At 43.8% G+C, this 16,245-nt stretch overlaps 11 protein-coding genes across 11 annotated transcripts; 4 read left to right on the top strand and 7 right to left on the bottom strand.

Annotated features, from left to right (window-relative positions):
• Positions 1–94: 94 nt before the first annotated feature.
• Positions 95–2,014, bottom strand: KL911_000342 (uncharacterized protein; the record flags this gene model as incomplete). The annotated part of the gene is made up of 1 exon (XM_043198598.1): positions 95–2,014. The coding sequence occupies one exon, from the start codon at positions 2,012–2,014 to the stop codon at positions 95–97; it is 1,920 nt and encodes a 639-aa protein (XP_043057035.1).
• Positions 2,015–2,080: 66 nt separating this feature from the next.
• On the bottom strand, positions 2,081–2,707 carry KL911_000341 (uncharacterized protein; the record flags this gene model as incomplete). Its single annotated transcript, XM_043198587.1, has 1 exon — positions 2,081–2,707. One exon carries the CDS (start codon positions 2,705–2,707, stop codon positions 2,081–2,083), a length of 627 nt encoding a protein of 208 aa, XP_043057034.1.
• Positions 2,708–2,751: 44 nt separating this feature from the next.
• On the top strand, positions 2,752–3,216 carry KL911_000340 (uncharacterized protein; the record flags this gene model as incomplete). Its single annotated transcript, XM_043198576.1, has 1 exon — positions 2,752–3,216. The coding sequence occupies one exon, from the start codon at positions 2,752–2,754 to the stop codon at positions 3,214–3,216; it is 465 nt and encodes a 154-aa protein (XP_043057033.1).
• Positions 3,217–3,792: 576 nt separating this feature from the next.
• KL911_000339 (uncharacterized protein) lies at positions 3,793–5,277 on the bottom strand (the record flags this gene model as incomplete). Its single annotated transcript, XM_043198564.1, has 1 exon — positions 3,793–5,277. The coding sequence occupies one exon, from the start codon at positions 5,275–5,277 to the stop codon at positions 3,793–3,795; it is 1,485 nt and encodes a 494-aa protein (XP_043057032.1).
• A 356-nt stretch (positions 5,278–5,633) lies between these two features.
• KL911_000338 (uncharacterized protein) lies at positions 5,634–6,872 on the top strand (the record flags this gene model as incomplete). Its single annotated transcript, XM_043198553.1, has 1 exon — positions 5,634–6,872. One exon carries the CDS (start codon positions 5,634–5,636, stop codon positions 6,870–6,872), a length of 1,239 nt encoding a protein of 412 aa, XP_043057031.1.
• A 268-nt stretch (positions 6,873–7,140) lies between these two features.
• KL911_000337 (uncharacterized protein) lies at positions 7,141–9,324 on the top strand (the record flags this gene model as incomplete). Its single annotated transcript, XM_043198542.1, has 1 exon — positions 7,141–9,324. One exon carries the CDS (start codon positions 7,141–7,143, stop codon positions 9,322–9,324), a length of 2,184 nt encoding a protein of 727 aa, XP_043057030.1.
• A 67-nt stretch (positions 9,325–9,391) lies between these two features.
• Positions 9,392–10,246, bottom strand: KL911_000336 (uncharacterized protein; the record flags this gene model as incomplete). The annotated part of the gene is made up of 1 exon (XM_043198531.1): positions 9,392–10,246. One exon carries the CDS (start codon positions 10,244–10,246, stop codon positions 9,392–9,394), a length of 855 nt encoding a protein of 284 aa, XP_043057029.1.
• A 229-nt stretch (positions 10,247–10,475) lies between these two features.
• Positions 10,476–10,991, top strand: KL911_000335 (uncharacterized protein; the record flags this gene model as incomplete). Its single annotated transcript, XM_043198520.1, has 1 exon — positions 10,476–10,991. One exon carries the CDS (start codon positions 10,476–10,478, stop codon positions 10,989–10,991), a length of 516 nt encoding a protein of 171 aa, XP_043057028.1.
• An 85-nt stretch (positions 10,992–11,076) lies between these two features.
• Positions 11,077–11,679, bottom strand: KL911_000334 (uncharacterized protein; the record flags this gene model as incomplete). Its single annotated transcript, XM_043198509.1, has 1 exon — positions 11,077–11,679. The coding sequence occupies one exon, from the start codon at positions 11,677–11,679 to the stop codon at positions 11,077–11,079; it is 603 nt and encodes a 200-aa protein (XP_043057027.1).
• A 73-nt stretch (positions 11,680–11,752) lies between these two features.
• On the bottom strand, positions 11,753–12,907 carry KL911_000333 (uncharacterized protein; the record flags this gene model as incomplete). The annotated part of the gene is made up of 1 exon (XM_043198498.1): positions 11,753–12,907. The coding sequence occupies one exon, from the start codon at positions 12,905–12,907 to the stop codon at positions 11,753–11,755; it is 1,155 nt and encodes a 384-aa protein (XP_043057026.1).
• A 108-nt stretch (positions 12,908–13,015) lies between these two features.
• KL911_000332 (uncharacterized protein) lies at positions 13,016–16,126 on the bottom strand (the record flags this gene model as incomplete). Its single annotated transcript, XM_043198487.1, has 1 exon — positions 13,016–16,126. One exon carries the CDS (start codon positions 16,124–16,126, stop codon positions 13,016–13,018), a length of 3,111 nt encoding a protein of 1,036 aa, XP_043057025.1.
• Positions 16,127–16,245: the final 119 nt, after the last annotated feature.

The following is a 16,245-nucleotide window of genomic DNA, read 5'->3' as shown; positions in this document are numbered from 1 at the left end:
GATTATTATAAAATACTCTAAAAAAATGCGGCACAAGACGTAAAAAATAGAAGCATGTGCAACCTAAAAGCTAAACTCTACTTTTGAGTCCCTATTAATTTTCAACCCCAAATAATCTATACAGTAGCTCATGAGTCTCGTGCTTGTTGACCATCAAATTGAAATTGGAGCGTCCTTTCCAGAGAGGCAAATACATGTCCTCCTTGTCTTCACCTCTTTTCACTCTCACGAAAAAGCATCCTTCAGGAAAGTCGGTGATTTTTTCAATAAATTCAGGATCCACTTTGTCCTCTCTGATCTTATTCACATTAGGGAATGTCTCGCTCAGAAGAATCTTCAGAAGGTCTAGATTGATCTCAAACGTTCTACTACTTCCCAAATGGTCCTTCAAAATAGGCATAGCCTCATATTGGACTCTCCAAGGACATGCCTGCTGGGAGTATTCTGCTCTCTGCGAAACAAACACTTTAACTCCTGCATAAATCAGTTTCAGTTTCGCTTCGTTCGTTTGAATAATATTTTTCACTATTGGAGAGGCAAAATAGATGGATCTCAGCGGCTCACCAGTGCCGTTTCTGACCAGCATGCTATCCTTTGGGAAAGTGTCCTTCACCTCGTAAAAATCCCAGCATTTTTTAAGCTCTTCATTGTCCTTGTCCAGAAACACAAATGGCTCTTCGTTGGCGTCCCTCGGTAATCTTTCTTTCTTCACAGGCTCAATCTTTTTCTCACCCTCGCTGCCGCTCTCTAACTTGGGCTTTTTGGCAGCGGGCTCTTCGTCCTCGTCCTTCTTCTCCTCATCTGGGTTCAATTTTTCTAAAACAGTTATGAAGAAACCCCCTGTGTTCTGATCATGCGGATAAACTCTCATACAGTTCTGCAAGTTGAATGCATTTGCCTCCTCTGCAGATGGCGGAAAAACACTGCTTGGAAGACTTTCATCGTTGTCTTCTTTATTTTTCTCTTCCCAGTCCTTGCCGAACACTTTCCAGTCGGACACTCCGGGACGTCTTTTGAGTCCTATCAGCATATTATCACAGTTCACTGTTTTCACTTTTCCGCCCCATTTGCGCAAAGCAGCAGAAACCACAGCCTCATTCTCAATAGGACTCAAGGAACAGGTCGAATAAACAAGCCTACCCCCTTTTTTAAGAAGTTGTAATCCTCTCATCAAAATATTGAGTTGCAATGAGTGCAGACCCAAAGCATTTCCTATTCTCCAATCTTTCCAGACAGTCAAGTTCTTTCTCATGGTGCCATCTCCAGTACAAGGGACATCACACAGTATTCTGTCAAATTTAACATAGTCGCCTTCTGGATTCAACTTCATTTTGGGAAATAGCTGGGCATCGTGGTTGACAACCACCAGATTTGGGGAGTTGAGACGCTTCACTTGATGAACAAGCATGTGAGACCTTTTGTAGTCCGAATCGTTTGCAACAATAAATCCAGGCACGTGAACTCCTTCGCTATGCAGAGCTTCAATTAGTTGAGCAGTCTTGGAACCAGGAGCTGCACACATGTCCAACACATAATGGTGAGGCTGTACCTCCAAAAATAGTGGAGGAATCATCGAGACGGCCTCCTGTCTGGAGATGTTGCCGACCTCCGTTTCCACCACAAGGAACTTCTGAGTTGATGCATACAATGGGTTTTTTTTCACCACAGATTTAGGCAAGTCTATTTGGAAACCCAGCTTTCCAGGGTACCAAGGAAATGGGAATGGGGGCTTGGAGTTCGCATCATTTGCATTGGTCAGAGTTGGCATATGTTTAGTCGTGAAAAGTTCTGAGATTTCGTTTGCATGTTTCTTGAAACCAGTGATTCGAAAAGTTAGTGGTAGATCCTGCTGACAGGTCGTTTTGAACTGGTCAAACTCTTCCTCTGGGATCAGGCCCTGAGCCCTATAATATCTCTCCCATTGATCATTCTCACGCTCTATCTCCTTCCAATAACCTCTATTCTCGCGCTTTCTGGTCTCATTACCGTTCTTATTGCCCTTTCTTTTAGCCATTATCGTACTGTAAAGACGAGCCCTTTGAAATATTTTTTCCATAAAAATTTTAGGCCCAGAGGTCGCTCACGTCGATCGACTTAGATCGGGATCAGGATGTCTCCTCAGTCTCTTCCTTCGATAATAGTCCAAACGTCTTTTCCGCTTCAAAACATCTGTCAGATCTTCCACCTCGTCTAGCTCCATGAAGTGCTTGTGGGTCTCCTTTTGGCGTCCAACGAGGTCGTCAATCCATTTTTCAACCAAAACACCCATCGCCAGCAAAGCAGAACCGTCACAAAAGCGCGTGAAAAGCGTGTTCTTCTGGCTATCGGGGATGGTTCGGTCGTTCTGGATACGTTCAGCAAAATAGTAATGCAGAGATTTCAATAACTCGGACGATGGAAGGTCAACACCAGTATGCCCCTTAATTTCCTCTCGCGTCAAATACTTCAGATCATGGGGGCTTACGTTGAAGACACCATGCAATAGCTCGTCTGGAGCAATGGCTCGCCCTTTGGAAATATAACCCACCGGAGTTTTGTATCTTTCCTTATCAACACCGTCTTTCAAACGAGGCAATCCATCAAGATCTACCAGCGCGTCAGCATCGTTCAGCTTATATTTAAGTGACCTTCCTGTTGTATAGTATCCCGCACTGGATTCGTATATATTGAGCGTTCGAGCTTGTTTGGAATTTAGGTTGACATTCATGTGAAGAAAATATATTATGAAATACTTAATTTTTGGGCTATCATATGAATAATCAGGTGGATCAGCTAGCAACGGTAAATGAAGCAATAAGAGCACTTGCAGAAAAAATAGCACACAAGGAGCAGGAGCTCGACCAGCTAAAGACAGCGTACAACGAAAAAATAGGCGAGCTGGATCGATATCTGGAGAAGCTAAAAAATCTTGAAATCATCCAGGACGGACAAAACGTTGCTGAGGAGGTGGTCAAAATTAAGGAATTTCGCTGCCCAGATTGCAAGGCTTTGCTGTATGATGAAACGAAACAAACAGACTATATTCTCCTGCCGAACAAGGTCAAACTACAGACTTCAAAACATAATCAGTGCGATATGCCTGCAAGGCAAAATGTGATATCAAAGAGGATAACAGTGGCTCCAAGCAAAAACAAAAAAATGACCTGCTCCTACTGTATGAAACATGGACATAAGAGAGCGCAATGTCCTGAGATCTTGTATGGAAAATCCGGTTAATAATGTACATAAATGATAACGGTAAATCCGTCTTTTAGCACTTATCTGTCTCTATCCGCACCCTTCATTTTCCTCCAATTTTGTCACCTGCACTAGCCATGGCCTCTCTTCTACTGGCATCTTGCAAAAGGTTGGTATCAACCAAACTTGGATTTATGTGGATGTATCTGATGTTGGAGCCTCTGATGAACAAATTGCGAACTGCTATTAGATGAGGGTATTTTGTTGTGTTGGCGGAAATGTTGTCCAGCTTTAAATTGAGGTACTGATCAATGGATTTGAGAGTACCTTTTATTTCAACGTCGTTTTTGAGCTAAATGTTAGTAGCGGAAATTGTCCCACCTACCTCAACAGTAATCTAGTTGTTAGTTTCTCTAGCTTCTACCAGGCGTAACTTACCTCCTGGTCCACCAGGGTCTTGAAGAATGAGAAAAATAGCATTCTTTAATCTTTTGTGTATATCGCACAATCTTTTCGAAGTTGGATTTTATAAACCAATTTTTCGGCTGAGGCCAATATCAAAAATGACAGAAATGGATCGTATGTACAAGTTCCAACAGCATGATATATACAAATTTATCTCAGAACAGCACTGCTGATCTTCGCCTTATAGAAAGAGTTCTTCAGCAACATTAGGTTTGTTCTAGATGGCTTCTTCAAGTGGCACACGGTCATCAGGATACCGGTAAGAAGGGCCAAGGCACCTCCTTGGTGCGCTGCTGCGAGCTCGGTTGGAACTAACCATAATAGCGTACAGATTCCCAATGCAACTTGTAGAGAAGCTAGGCCCATTGAAATGTTGAGCCATTTGTAGGCATGCCTTGGGATAATTGATTTGATTCTGTGAGAGTACATGTGAAGAGCAAACACAGAGCAAAAAGTAGTGATGGCGAGTATACGGTGATTTAATTGCACTGTAGCTGGGTTTTCAAACATGTTTCTCCAGAACAAATCAGACTGGTCAGCAAGTCTCGAAAACACTGGTGACATAAGCTCATTCATCGATGGGAGGTAGTCGTCCCCCATGTGAGGGAATGTATTGTAGATCAGACCTGCATCCAATCCGGCGACCATGGCTCCCGACATGGCTGTTAAGAACACCAAACCGAGCAATCCTTTACTCAGGCGGCGAAACAATTTGAGCGACGGTGACTGAATCTTTTGAAAAATTTCAAGGTAAGTTTGTGGGTCTTTAATGATGGCATGGTCTCTCAAAATTCCAAACCCTGTAGAGATCATAGTGCAATACACTAAAAATGCAGCAGCTAAATGGGCGGTGAGTCTGTATTGCGAGACGGTTGGTTTAGATCTGCGCTCCTCAAGAAGTTTCTCATCAATTCCGGAATACACCATCCACCATCCTATAGCACCTTGAAGGCCGATTAGAGCACAAATGCCCAGAAGTTTAAACGCAACCGGCGGTGAAACTTGTCTGCGGGCTATGAAATAGAGAGTTGGAAGAACAAAAACCGCCCCGATGATTCTCCCTAACAACCGGTGAGACCACTCCATTAAGAAGATGAATTTGAACTCCTCTAGCGTAATGTGCGAGTTCAGCAATTTGAATTCAGGAGAGTCTTGATATTTGCGAAACTCTTCTTCCCAGTCCTCGTGCGACATTGGAGGGATGGCACCTGTCACCGGCTTCCATTCAGTGATGGATAAGCCGGATTCGGTCAGTCTAGTAAGTCCTCCAAGAATAACAATTGCAAAAACCAGAACCGAAGTTCCAATACACAAGTATCCCAGCTTTATATTAGAATTCGCAGGCCATCTGGATTTTTTGACCACTTTAGCCTCTTCAAAAATGGCCTTTGTCGTGCTGAATTGTCTCTTTTGGTTGAACAGAGATTGGTTATTAGTGTGCTTCATACCGTAAATCTTTGATGCAATGGAAGGAGGAGACGTCTTGAACAAGCTTGACCCCAATACACTCATCTTCGGTTTAGGCTGACTTTTGCACAAGAGCCGCGACAGTTGCTTGCCTGAGCTTCCCTTGAGACCCACACTAAGCAAAGAAGTGTTCTTCACAAAGAAAAACTGACTTCGACACAACGACATCAGAAACTAAATTATTGATTATAAATTAAAAGGATTTTAAAGGTCTCAAAAAATCAACCGATCTTTTTTCAGTATCCGTTTCTACACAGCCTTGATTAATTTTTTCCCCTAGAAGTCGCGCTCATTAGGCGGTACGATAATCTTCTCTTCCTGGCAGTGTAAATATCCGAATTTGGATTCGCTACAAAAAATTCTGACAAGGAAACCCCTTTAGTTGCTTATATTTTGAAGTCTCAAATTGAAAGAGCAGTTGAGCTCCGCATTTGAAGGAATCTATTGCAAACTACGCATTTTTCTAATTACAAGCAAAAGCCGCAAACGTTTGCTCGTATTCATTACATGTGTCTAAAAGAGCCATGTCTCAAACACCGCCCTATACCCCGGTATGTGAGGTATCATCGGCTACCTTTGAAGACACAAAATCGTCGTCCGGCACTTCCATGTCGTGTCTTGGAACAGACTTAATCACAGTTGATACCACGAACGCCAACACGACGGAAACAGCGGAGCACTATTATAACTCGCCAACGTCACCTTCATCTCAGAAATTTGATAGCTCACATGTCCTTTCAAATATTCTAGATACCAGGCCGCAGATCCCAAAGCACTTCATTGGTGTGCCAAGAACGCAAGTGGATTTGAAATCCCTCACTCCCTATAAGCTAAAATCCAAATCACTAGAGAACTTTGTCCTCTCCTCGGCAGTCTTTGAAATCAAGCTCGATAGACTTCTCGGTAAAGGATCCAATTCGTATGTGCATTTGGCCACTCTATCAACAAGAGAAGCTAAGAATATGGCTATGCAATTTGCCATCAAGATCCCAACCGCAAAGAATAAAGTCAAGCTCATCGAGAAGGAGACAGAGTTTTTGCTACTTTTAAAAGACTATAGAGACAACACGTGGTACAGAAAATATGGTGATAAGCCTTTTCCATTTGTCGAGGCATATGGATTGTATTATCTAGACAAAACGCAGTTCCCTATGATCAAGAAGACAGATTTGCTTCCTTGTCTTCTATTGAAAAACTCTGATACAGACCTCTTCAGATTTATTAACGAAAGACGCGAGATAACCGATGCATATGAGCCGGCCGTTGGCCTAACAAGCTGGTTTTGTTTGTTCAACTTCCTACTAAACGTGCTCCAGGTCCTTCAAGACCTTGAAGCCGTTCACTGTGATATAAAAACTGATAACATCCTGGTAGAGGATGTTTCCGCTCCAGTACCAGTATTTAAGCTCATCGACTTTACGTCTTCAGCCAGAATCACAGACATTCACGAGCAGCCGGAAATGACTCTACAGTTCACCGCGCCAGAACTGCTTAAGGATCAACGCAAACTTCCAGACTTCAGTACAGATCTCTATAGTGCAGGCTTGGTTTTACTACATGCTGCTACGGGTAGCGCTCCATACCATGGATATGATTACGATCCCTACTATCTCATCACTTTAGTGAAGGAAGGAAAAGTGCTTGAATTATTAACTAGAGAGGAATCGAACAGAATGATGGGGAACCCTCAAGTACGCGAGATTCTGAAGCTTATATTGGTGAAAAGGTGCACTTTAGAGGAGCTTCTTACATTACACACTTGAATACGTTATCAATGAATCTAATCTTAAAGTCGCGTCGATCGGCGAGCAGTAGCAGATATGAAAATTTTGAAAAGAAAAAAAAAATTAAATTCAAGTACCTTGTCACAAGTGTTGTTTGTATCTCGCATCATATACCAAGAGTCCAGAGCTCGTTGATTATCAAAGTAATTACACGTTTACACGCGCTTTTGTGTTCAAGTGTTTTTGAAATCAGGATTAATAGACACCGATCGATGGAATCTTAGAATTATAAAAGGATACATCAGATATGACACCAACGCTTTCAGGAGATGATCCGCTAAGTGATTGCAATGACTCTACGACTCCTTCAATGAAGAAAGTGCAGGGTGTTGACTCTGGTTTGCAGTTTCCCATGGCAATGCAGTCCTCCGGAGGAAAATCTTTTGAGCACGGGGAGGGATCTGATCATATCCAGGCGTACGCTATGTTGGATTTTGAAAACTTCACTTTCTACGTGCAAACCATGCAGATTCTACTTGGGAGGTTGGTTGAAGGTGACACGAGTACCGACTCCCTCGACATCCATCTTGGTCAGCAGAAAGCTATTTCTAGAAGACACGCAAAAATATTCTACAATTTTGGCAACCAGAGATTTGAGCTGTCCGTTGTTGGTAGGAATGGCGCATTTGTCGACGACATGTTCGTAGAAAACGGGGTAACACTACCACTCAAGGATAAGACTAAAATACAGATAGGTGAGACGAGGTTTATGTTTATTCTTCCAACAGACGAAACTGTTACGGATTCCAAAAACGGAAAACAAATCAAACCTATAAATCCTTCAGATGCACTCAGCTTGAAGACTTCGTTTTCGAATAACCATGCAACTAGCAGTGGAAGCTCGCGAGAAGGTTCGTTGACCCCACAACATCCGAAGGTGAATGACAGCAAATCCTCGACGGTTTTCAAATTGGGTGATGATTTTGTCAATGAACTAAGAGCAAATGCGGAGGCTTCTGTGGTCAAACGTGAGGAAGCAGCCGCCGCTGCTGCTGCGAGAAATGGAAACCAGCATTCTTTGATGGATGGTGTGAATGCCTTATCTCCGGCTGGACGCGCACAACAGTCCCTTCAGTCGGCAAAAGATAAGTTGAAAAAACCATCAAAAGCAGCTAAGAAAGTGTACAAGCCCGAAGAAATTCCTCAAGAGTACCGAACAAAACCCAACTTTTCCTACTCAACGCTTATTGCCGAGTGTTTGCGACAGAAAGGAACCGAACGCGGCATGTCGCTTTCGGAAATCTATAAAGGAATTCAGGAATTGTATCCTTACTATTATTACTGTCCAGATGGTTGGCAAAGCTCGGTCAGACACAACCTGTCTTTGAACAAATCTTTCCGCAAGGTGTGCAAAGAAGGAAAAGGATGGCTATGGGGGCTGGATGAAGAGTACTTCGCTGAAAAAGAACGCCTGAAACGAAAGCAAATAGAGCTCGCCAATATCAAAGCCACACAACACTTGCAAACTCTCTCACAGCAGTTCCAGCAACATCCAACTCGCCCCGAGTCGCACTCGTCGTCGAGTTCTCCTGCTCCTGAATCGAACAGCTTTGAGTCTTCCAACTCCAAACTGTCAGGAGACACAAAGAAAGCGCTCTCATATTTACAGCAGGAACTTATAAGACTCACCAAGGACCGCAAAATGTACGATAAAGAAACAACCACTCAAATTCTCACCCAGGCTCTTGCGATGACCATTGCCCAGGTGAACCAAGCCGCAAAAAATGCTGGAATTCAGGGTTTTCCGTTGGTCACACTAATTGACAAGAACCCTGCACATATCACGAAGATTCTCTCCGCCGCTTTGAACGCTGCTACCATTCAGGTAACCAAGAAAAAGGGTCTCCCGCCTCCCAGCAGTTCGCCAGCCTCGTCTATTTCCAAGCCTGTTGAACCAGCTTCTACTCGTTCGAACATCCAGCAATTTGCAAGGCCTTCTCCTCCTGTCCCTAAACCGTTAGCCACGTCGGGATCGATCAAGTCTATTTCCTCAGCTCAGGCGGGAATGGCAAGCACGTCTCCTATCCCATCCTCCTCTTCCCAAATCCCTTCAATTAGAAAACCCCAATACTACGGTAAGCCATCACCCGTGGCCCCTTCGGGCTCAAGATCAATCAATAAAACAGTCCAACAAAAGCAATCTCAGTACGATAATGAAAGCATACAACTACAGTTCCAGAAGTTCTCGCAGCCCACTCCTCCTGTCGGCTCCGTTGCAAAACATAAGTCTGATTTGGAAGATCTGGATATGAAAGTAATGCTTGATAGCATGGATCATGATAAAGACACTTCGAAGGAATTGGATTTGGACAAATTTCTTGCTCAGCATTCGGGGGAGGTAGAACTTGACTCAAAGAAAAGACCGCTAGACTCGTTTGACTCGGCCAAGGATGATCAAGAACCAGACCCCAAGTCCTCTAAAACTGAATAAAACATCCGTATACTAGTATGTGCGCATATGCGTTGTATTCGTGAATCAATATACAATATACAATGAGTTATGCCTCAACATTGTTAAACGACTTCTCCTTCTCTTTGATTTCCCAGAAGAGAGGACCAACGTCATGATTGCCGTGGAATACCCATCCATTTTCAGTGACGTGGTATAGATTAATAGATCCACCAGAGTATGCATCTCTGTGGGCGGCAGCTAGGATGGCTCTTTTTCCCAAGTAAAGGGCCTCCTCAACGGTCAAGTCCCACTTGTAATTGGTGTCCAGCACACCATAGGCAAATGTCTGTCCAGAACCGACACAGAACAAATCACCCTTCAATCTCGTTCCGTCGGAATCCACGTAGTAAATGGTAGGTCCCTCTTTTGGTGTGTATCCGCAAATCATGGTCCCCATTCCGAGGCCCATGCCTTTGTAACTATAAACGAGATTGCACAGAATCTTTGATGCAGCACAAACAGAAATTCGTTCTTTATTTCTCAGCTCGTGCAGTCTGCACTGAGTTCCCAGCCAGGTCTCCCAATACTGACAATCGCAAGCTGTACCAGCCATGGTTCCCAGCAACATAGGGTTGATTTCAATGACTTTCTTCACGGTTTGAGATGCAATCCAGTTACCTGCGGTGGCTCTAGAGTCGACAGCCACGATAATTCCTCCTTGGAACCGGAACGCCAGCGTGGTGGTTCCGTGGGCCATCTTAATCTTACAGTCTGGATTCGAGTCATGGTCCGTGTGTGCCCTAAGGAATGCTGTTGGCTGTGATATTGGAGGAACTGATATACTTGGGGCGAGGGAATTGAGTGACGGCTGTATTCTTTGGTAGTCTGTAGCAGCCTCCTCCAGTTCTGCTTCGAATTGGGTTTTATGGGTGAATCTTTTCCCAATTTCGGTGATAGACATATTGGTTAGATTTATTTGCCACTGTAATTATACTAAAATAGACTCTGCCTAGCAGGTTCACGGGTGTGCAGTTGAACTCATAATGTTCACCCATACACCAGTAAGGGTTTTAAGAAAACAGAGAAGTCACATGATTTTTCATTGCCCGTGCACTCTGCCAATTCTGAGATGGTGTGCGGATGGATGAAAAATTTTTGTATCAACTCTTGAATTAACTATCAATATCGACATGTCGAGCCAAAACCCTATGAGAGAACTCAAGATTGAGAAGCTGGTTCTCAACATCTGTGTTGGTGAGTCTGGTGACAGATTGACCAGAGCTTCCAAGGTGTTGGAGCAACTCTCTGGTCAGACCCCAGTGCAAAGCAAAGCCAGATACACTGTCAGAACTTTTGGTATCAGAAGAAACGAAAAGATCGCTGTCCACGTTACCGTCAGAGGACCAAAGGCAGAGGAGATTTTGGAGAGAGGATTGAAGGTGAAAGAATACCAACTCAGAGAGAAGAACTTCTCCGAGACTGGTAACTTCGGTTTCGGTATTCAAGAACACATCGACTTGGGTATCAAGTACGACCCAGGTATTGGAATCTACGGTATGGACTTCTACGTTGTGATGGGCAGAGCTGGTTTCAGAGTTGCCAGAAGAAAGAGAGCCAAGGGTAAGGTCGGTGTTTCTCACAAGTGCTCCAAGGAGGACACCATTGCTTGGTTCAAGGCCAAGTACGATGCTGATGTTCTTGCTTAGATACATACTCGATAATTGTCATAAGATATTAATGCGAGCGTAGCAATAATGCCTTCTCGGTCGTTATTCGTAGAACTAACTCCATTCAGTTCTCCAGTTCCTGAAGAGCAGCCTCAACACCAATGTCGATCAGCTCTTCCATTTTCTCAGTCCATCTTGTTCCCAGGTATTCGTTCATAGGTTCAAAGTCCGTGCATTGCCGTTTCCGTTCCTCATTAATTTCGTCCTTGTGTCGTCTTTTGCGATCAATAGCGCGCTCTAGTACTTCTTGGTGCTGCTTTAGATTATCCAGGTGCGTCATCCACTTGTTTTTGTTGATCTCCTGTGCGCTCTCCTGGCTGTTGAGGAGAAGAGTGCGGTACCGCAGCTGAGTATAGGACAACGCTGTCTTCATCTTGTTGATGTCTGGCTCGTTCTGCTCATTTAGCAGGTTGCTGTAGCTTGATAGACTGATCCCCCCAATTCCTTCGTTGGTAATGGGCAAATTCCGTGACTCGTTGTCTAAATCCACAGATGCGTTGCGCAATTTCGGATGCAATTGATGCAAGTTAAAGTTCATTAATTCTTCCTGAATCAGATCGTCCACCACCGCTAGAACGTCGTTCGACGGCTCCTGATCAATATACGGAAGATAATCAAGCACTATCTCCTCGTGAGGAGAGGCGGATGATTCTGTCGCAGACGACATATTCTGTTTGGGGTATATGCAACTAATGTTTTCGTTTAAAAAAATTACTTTGGAGACACTGGCATCAAATCATTCACTCCTTACACCTGTAAGATTTTATCTCACTATAAGGGACCTCGAAAAGCACGCTGCCTGCCAAGCATGCAAGTACCATCAAAATTCCAAAAACCGCGTAGATTGTACCAACCACTCTGAACGCTTCTATGTGAAAGATGTTGTAAAACTCGGTAATCCCCAGGCTCAGAGCGCACACAGGGAATGGAACAATCCAGTAAGTCCGGTTAAAAGCTGGTAGTCCGTACACAATCCACATTGCCAGACCAAGAAAGGTAAAAAAAAAGCCAACAGCGATCAAGAACAGTGCCACCATTCCTGTCACGTACTGGACTCCCAGTCCCAGAAGCCTTGGATCCACAGGAAAATGGGTATCCTGGCTCCCAAGGTAGAGATTTAGGTTGCTCCCGTTGAGTAGAATTCCCCACACCCCATGACCAATCAAACCGATTGGAGCAAAAGGGGTGAATATGAGCTGTTTTGGCGGGAGCTTGTACACAAGCATCTTCCAGATGAATATTGCAATCAGGCTGAATCCAAGCATCATGGAGTTGGCCCAAAGCAGATATGTCAAAATGATGAGCAGCAGTTGAATTCGGCTGGAGTAGCCCGTAAAAGCACCACATATAAATGCACCACTCGATCCACACACTGTAAGCGGTAAGACTGGTAGTATAAGCTGCGGATTCAGTTGAAACTGCTCGATCTTACTCTTCCAAAGCAATACAAAGACTAGCACCCAGCCGCACAACAGCGCCATGGTAAAGTTGATAAACCACATGATGACTAGCCCAATTTTGAAACTTTTGTCATAATGATCCGTTATCATGTGAATCATGTTGATAATTGTACTGAATCCCATGGAGTAAGGCCCCAAAAATAAATTCAGCTGGATATCGGTAGCCAACTGATATGTAAATCCCCGAAACCAGTGCATTTTCAAGAATAATAACACATTGACCATTATAAACAAGGAGAGTGAAACTGCCCACATGATAAGCCCAAAAATGCGGAAGACGCCAATCTCATAGGGAAAGCGAAACAGAATCCCCGAGCATATTCCTGTTGACATGAAAGCCACGTTCCATATCGGATGGTAGTTTTTGATCACCACATCCTTAAACACAGACCGTTTCTCTTTTACAGCATTGTCCTCCAAATCGGCCTCCGTCATGTCTAGACAGAGGAAATCCGGAAGTCGGCTATATTATTTAGTCATGTCAATGATGAGTTTACCCGAAAATGCGGGTTAAATACATCCTTACACTGATATTTTATCAATTTAGCCTTCTATAAGAATGTCATCAATGATATCGATCATCCGATCTTTTCGAGCGTCACTGCCTCCGACTGGCTTCAGCAACTCATTCCGCAAATCCTGAAAGGCCGGCTGAAACTCCCGCAGGACAAAGCTCCGCGGCGTGCGACTATATAAGACCTGGAAAAGTTGAAGAACCAGCAGAGGATCGACTAGCTCCGGCTGTGACAGCCGTTCAAATAACGAGTTTAAGATCTCCTCGGAGGAGCACATATAGTTGTAGATGCTGAATGATTGGGTGTGTTTTCTGTTCGATTGGACCCACTTGTCCCGGTGTTTCTCGAGCACTTGGATAAATTCTATGAAAAAATGATCGAGGTCGTTCTCGAGTTTGATACCTGCCACGATCTTGTTGAGAAGCAACGGCTTCCTTTTCAGCGCCTCGTCAAGAATGTCTCCTTCTGTCTCCACGAGGTTTCTGATGTTGCGAATTGCGGTAAGTCGGTAATGGGGGTCGTCAATAACATTAATCAGAATTTCAATTGCGCCGTATCGTTTGCATACTTGCGATAGTTTAGGATTGCCAGCTGCTGTTGCAAAAATATCAACTACCTGGTTTTTGATGGTCTCATTCCGTTTTGAGTTGGTGAAGAGCTTGAGCAAGTGGTTGAAAAGCTCTATGCTGCTGGTCGACAATAAATCCACCTGTCTGCTGGAGTCCAAAGTGCATAGCTTTTGAAGAATGGGTATTGTACATTTCACAAACCTCTCATATACTTTGGAACATTCTTCCGAGGAAAGGTCTTCAAGAAGTTGATCAAAGATCTGCTGAATCTGTGAATTATCTAAATCTTCCAACGCACCGTCCAAAAACATCTCGCACTTGTTCACTATCCTCACCATCTCCAGTTTGGACTCAAGTGGCAATTTGGCAAATCTCCTAAATAAGCAAGTAAAGAAATCGCCAGTAAAGAACTTGCCTCTAAGGTTGTCGGAGCAGTAGTGCGCCACTTTGGCAAGAAGCTTGACAGTCCTAACTGCCACCGCTAGCTGCGTTTCACTCATGTGGCCCCGAATGTTGCTCAAACTAATGGCAAGTAGTCTTGGAACAGAATGTGTAACTAAAATCGAGGACATCCCCTGTTTCTCAATTTTCTCGTTTCTGAAAAGTTCAAGCAGCAGCTCAACGCACAAATTTTGTCTCGATGTGTCTCCATTCTTTAAAGTCAGAACCAGCACTTCACAAATGTCTGTTGAAATAAGAGACAGAGTTGGTAGATTGGACTTCACAAGCATGGACAAATATGTGAAGACACTTTCTTCTTCGTGGTATGCTTGAATGATTCTCGAGGTACACCCGCAATGATAGAATGTCACCATACTTTGAGTGTCGTGTTGAAAGAGCTGAACCGCAATTTTCATAAGCTCGATTTTGCAATCGTCAGACTCCTCCGTCAAAAGCCTAGATGTAAGCTTGTATACAAATTTCTGATCAATCAGACATTTTATCACAAAATTCGAGCCCCCGTGCAACTTTTCGCCCTCTTGGCCACATTCATCGTCTTCAGTCACAAATTTATAAATCAGTTGCAACTCCTCCAATGTTGCTTCCTCTGTGCGGTCAACTAAATCTCGGATGTAAGTTCTTTTTTGCTGTCTCATGTCGATGTCCTTTTGATTTCCAACGTCCAGATCTTTAAAATGATCAATCTCGAAAACGTCCATGAAATCGTCCTCGCTTTCCCCTGACATCGATTCTTTGTAAATCTCAAGCCTTTGTTTCTTGTTCATGGTATTAATAGTCATCAACAAATTTATGGATCGCTCCTCAAAATCGTTATCGTAATTGTCCTGGAACGTTTCATTGTATTGTTTCAAAAACCCGGTTCTGTTCTCGCGGTTGAGGCTCGTCTTATGTAACTCTTCTTGTTTGATTTCTCCCTGAGTCCACGGATGACGAAGTAGCTGTTCTGCACTTAATCTGGCTTTCCTGTCCTGTTGGAAACACCCAACAGTTAAAAACTGGAAACACTCGCGAGATATTCCCGACGGTATATCTGGAGGCTCTCCCGATCCTATTGCGTGACAAGCTGGAAACGGATCATGCTGATAGAAAGGTGGCTGAGTGGTGAGCAGTTCGACTACCGTAGCTCCCAAACTCCAAATGTCAGAAGCTGTTGAAACTCCTTGGAGTCTAATAACCTCCGGTGCCATCCAATAGGGTGATCCGTTTGCTTCCTTCTTCTTGTTTTTTAGCGTTTCAATATCGTCCTTTGCGTCAATTTTGATACTAACACCAAAATCTGCTAGCTTTATAACGCCATTTTTGAGAAGAATGTTCGCTGCTTTGATGTCACTGTGAATGAAGCGCTTCTTGTGCAAGTATACCAGTCCCTCCAACGTCTGTTTGATATAGCCTATAACTTCATGTTCAGGTAATGGTCCCTTAGCTCTGTAACGGTCTCTTAGAGAGCCGCCCTCGCAATATTCTAGTACTAAATTCATAGACATCTCGTTAAGATGATAGTGGAACAGTTTCACGACATTGACGTGGTCAAACTGCTTCATGATGAGGATTTCATTCATCAAGTGCTGATTATCACTCACTGCCACGTCGTTTCTGGAGCATGAGTCAGAGTGTGTGTGATCAAGCTCAATAACCTTCATCGCATAAATTTCTCCCGTGTCAACGTGTTTGGCTTGATAGACTCCACCATATGCGCCTCTTCCCACATGTTTGAGCTTTGTGTACTTTGCAAACTCCTCGGGAGAGAGATCGCTCATACCATAGGTATTAATATTTAAATAGCTTGGGCGATTATTCTGATCCGCCCGCTGAATTCCATCAGGGTACGAATAAGCGTTGCGATGAGACTGCGAATTTGTTGAACGGATACCCATTTTTTGCTCTTTAGTACCGGTCTGTTGCCCAAGTGTAGAAGAACGCCGGTTGTTGTGGTGCACATTGTTAGGATTTATAACTTTTAAGGCGTTATCGATTTCGTACTGCTGCACCAAAAACTTTCTCGTTGTTGTGATGAGTTCTGCGGTTTCGAACTCGTCGGTGTAGTTATCATTGTCATCATCCGTTTCCCGGAACAACTCAAGTACAGGTTTTCCTTTTTTGTATGACATCCCGCAGATGGTTTCCAGGCTCACTACCGTTGGTCCTGACAACAACTGTTAAAGGAATTGGGGGAGCATATCAACCAAAGAAAAACCGTGGCGACGACCTTAACGCTATATCCGTTTCC

This window comes from Ogataea haglerorum, assembly GCF_019207285.1.
Source record: "Ogataea haglerorum isolate 81-453-3 chromosome Unknown 81-453-3_NODE_1_length_915391_cov_96.871712, whole genome shotgun sequence".
Taxonomy (NCBI): domain Eukaryota; kingdom Fungi; phylum Ascomycota; class Pichiomycetes; order Pichiales; family Pichiaceae; genus Ogataea; species Ogataea haglerorum.
Note: the sequence above shows the minus strand (reverse complement) of the source record. Positions and strands in the feature narration are given on the sequence as shown.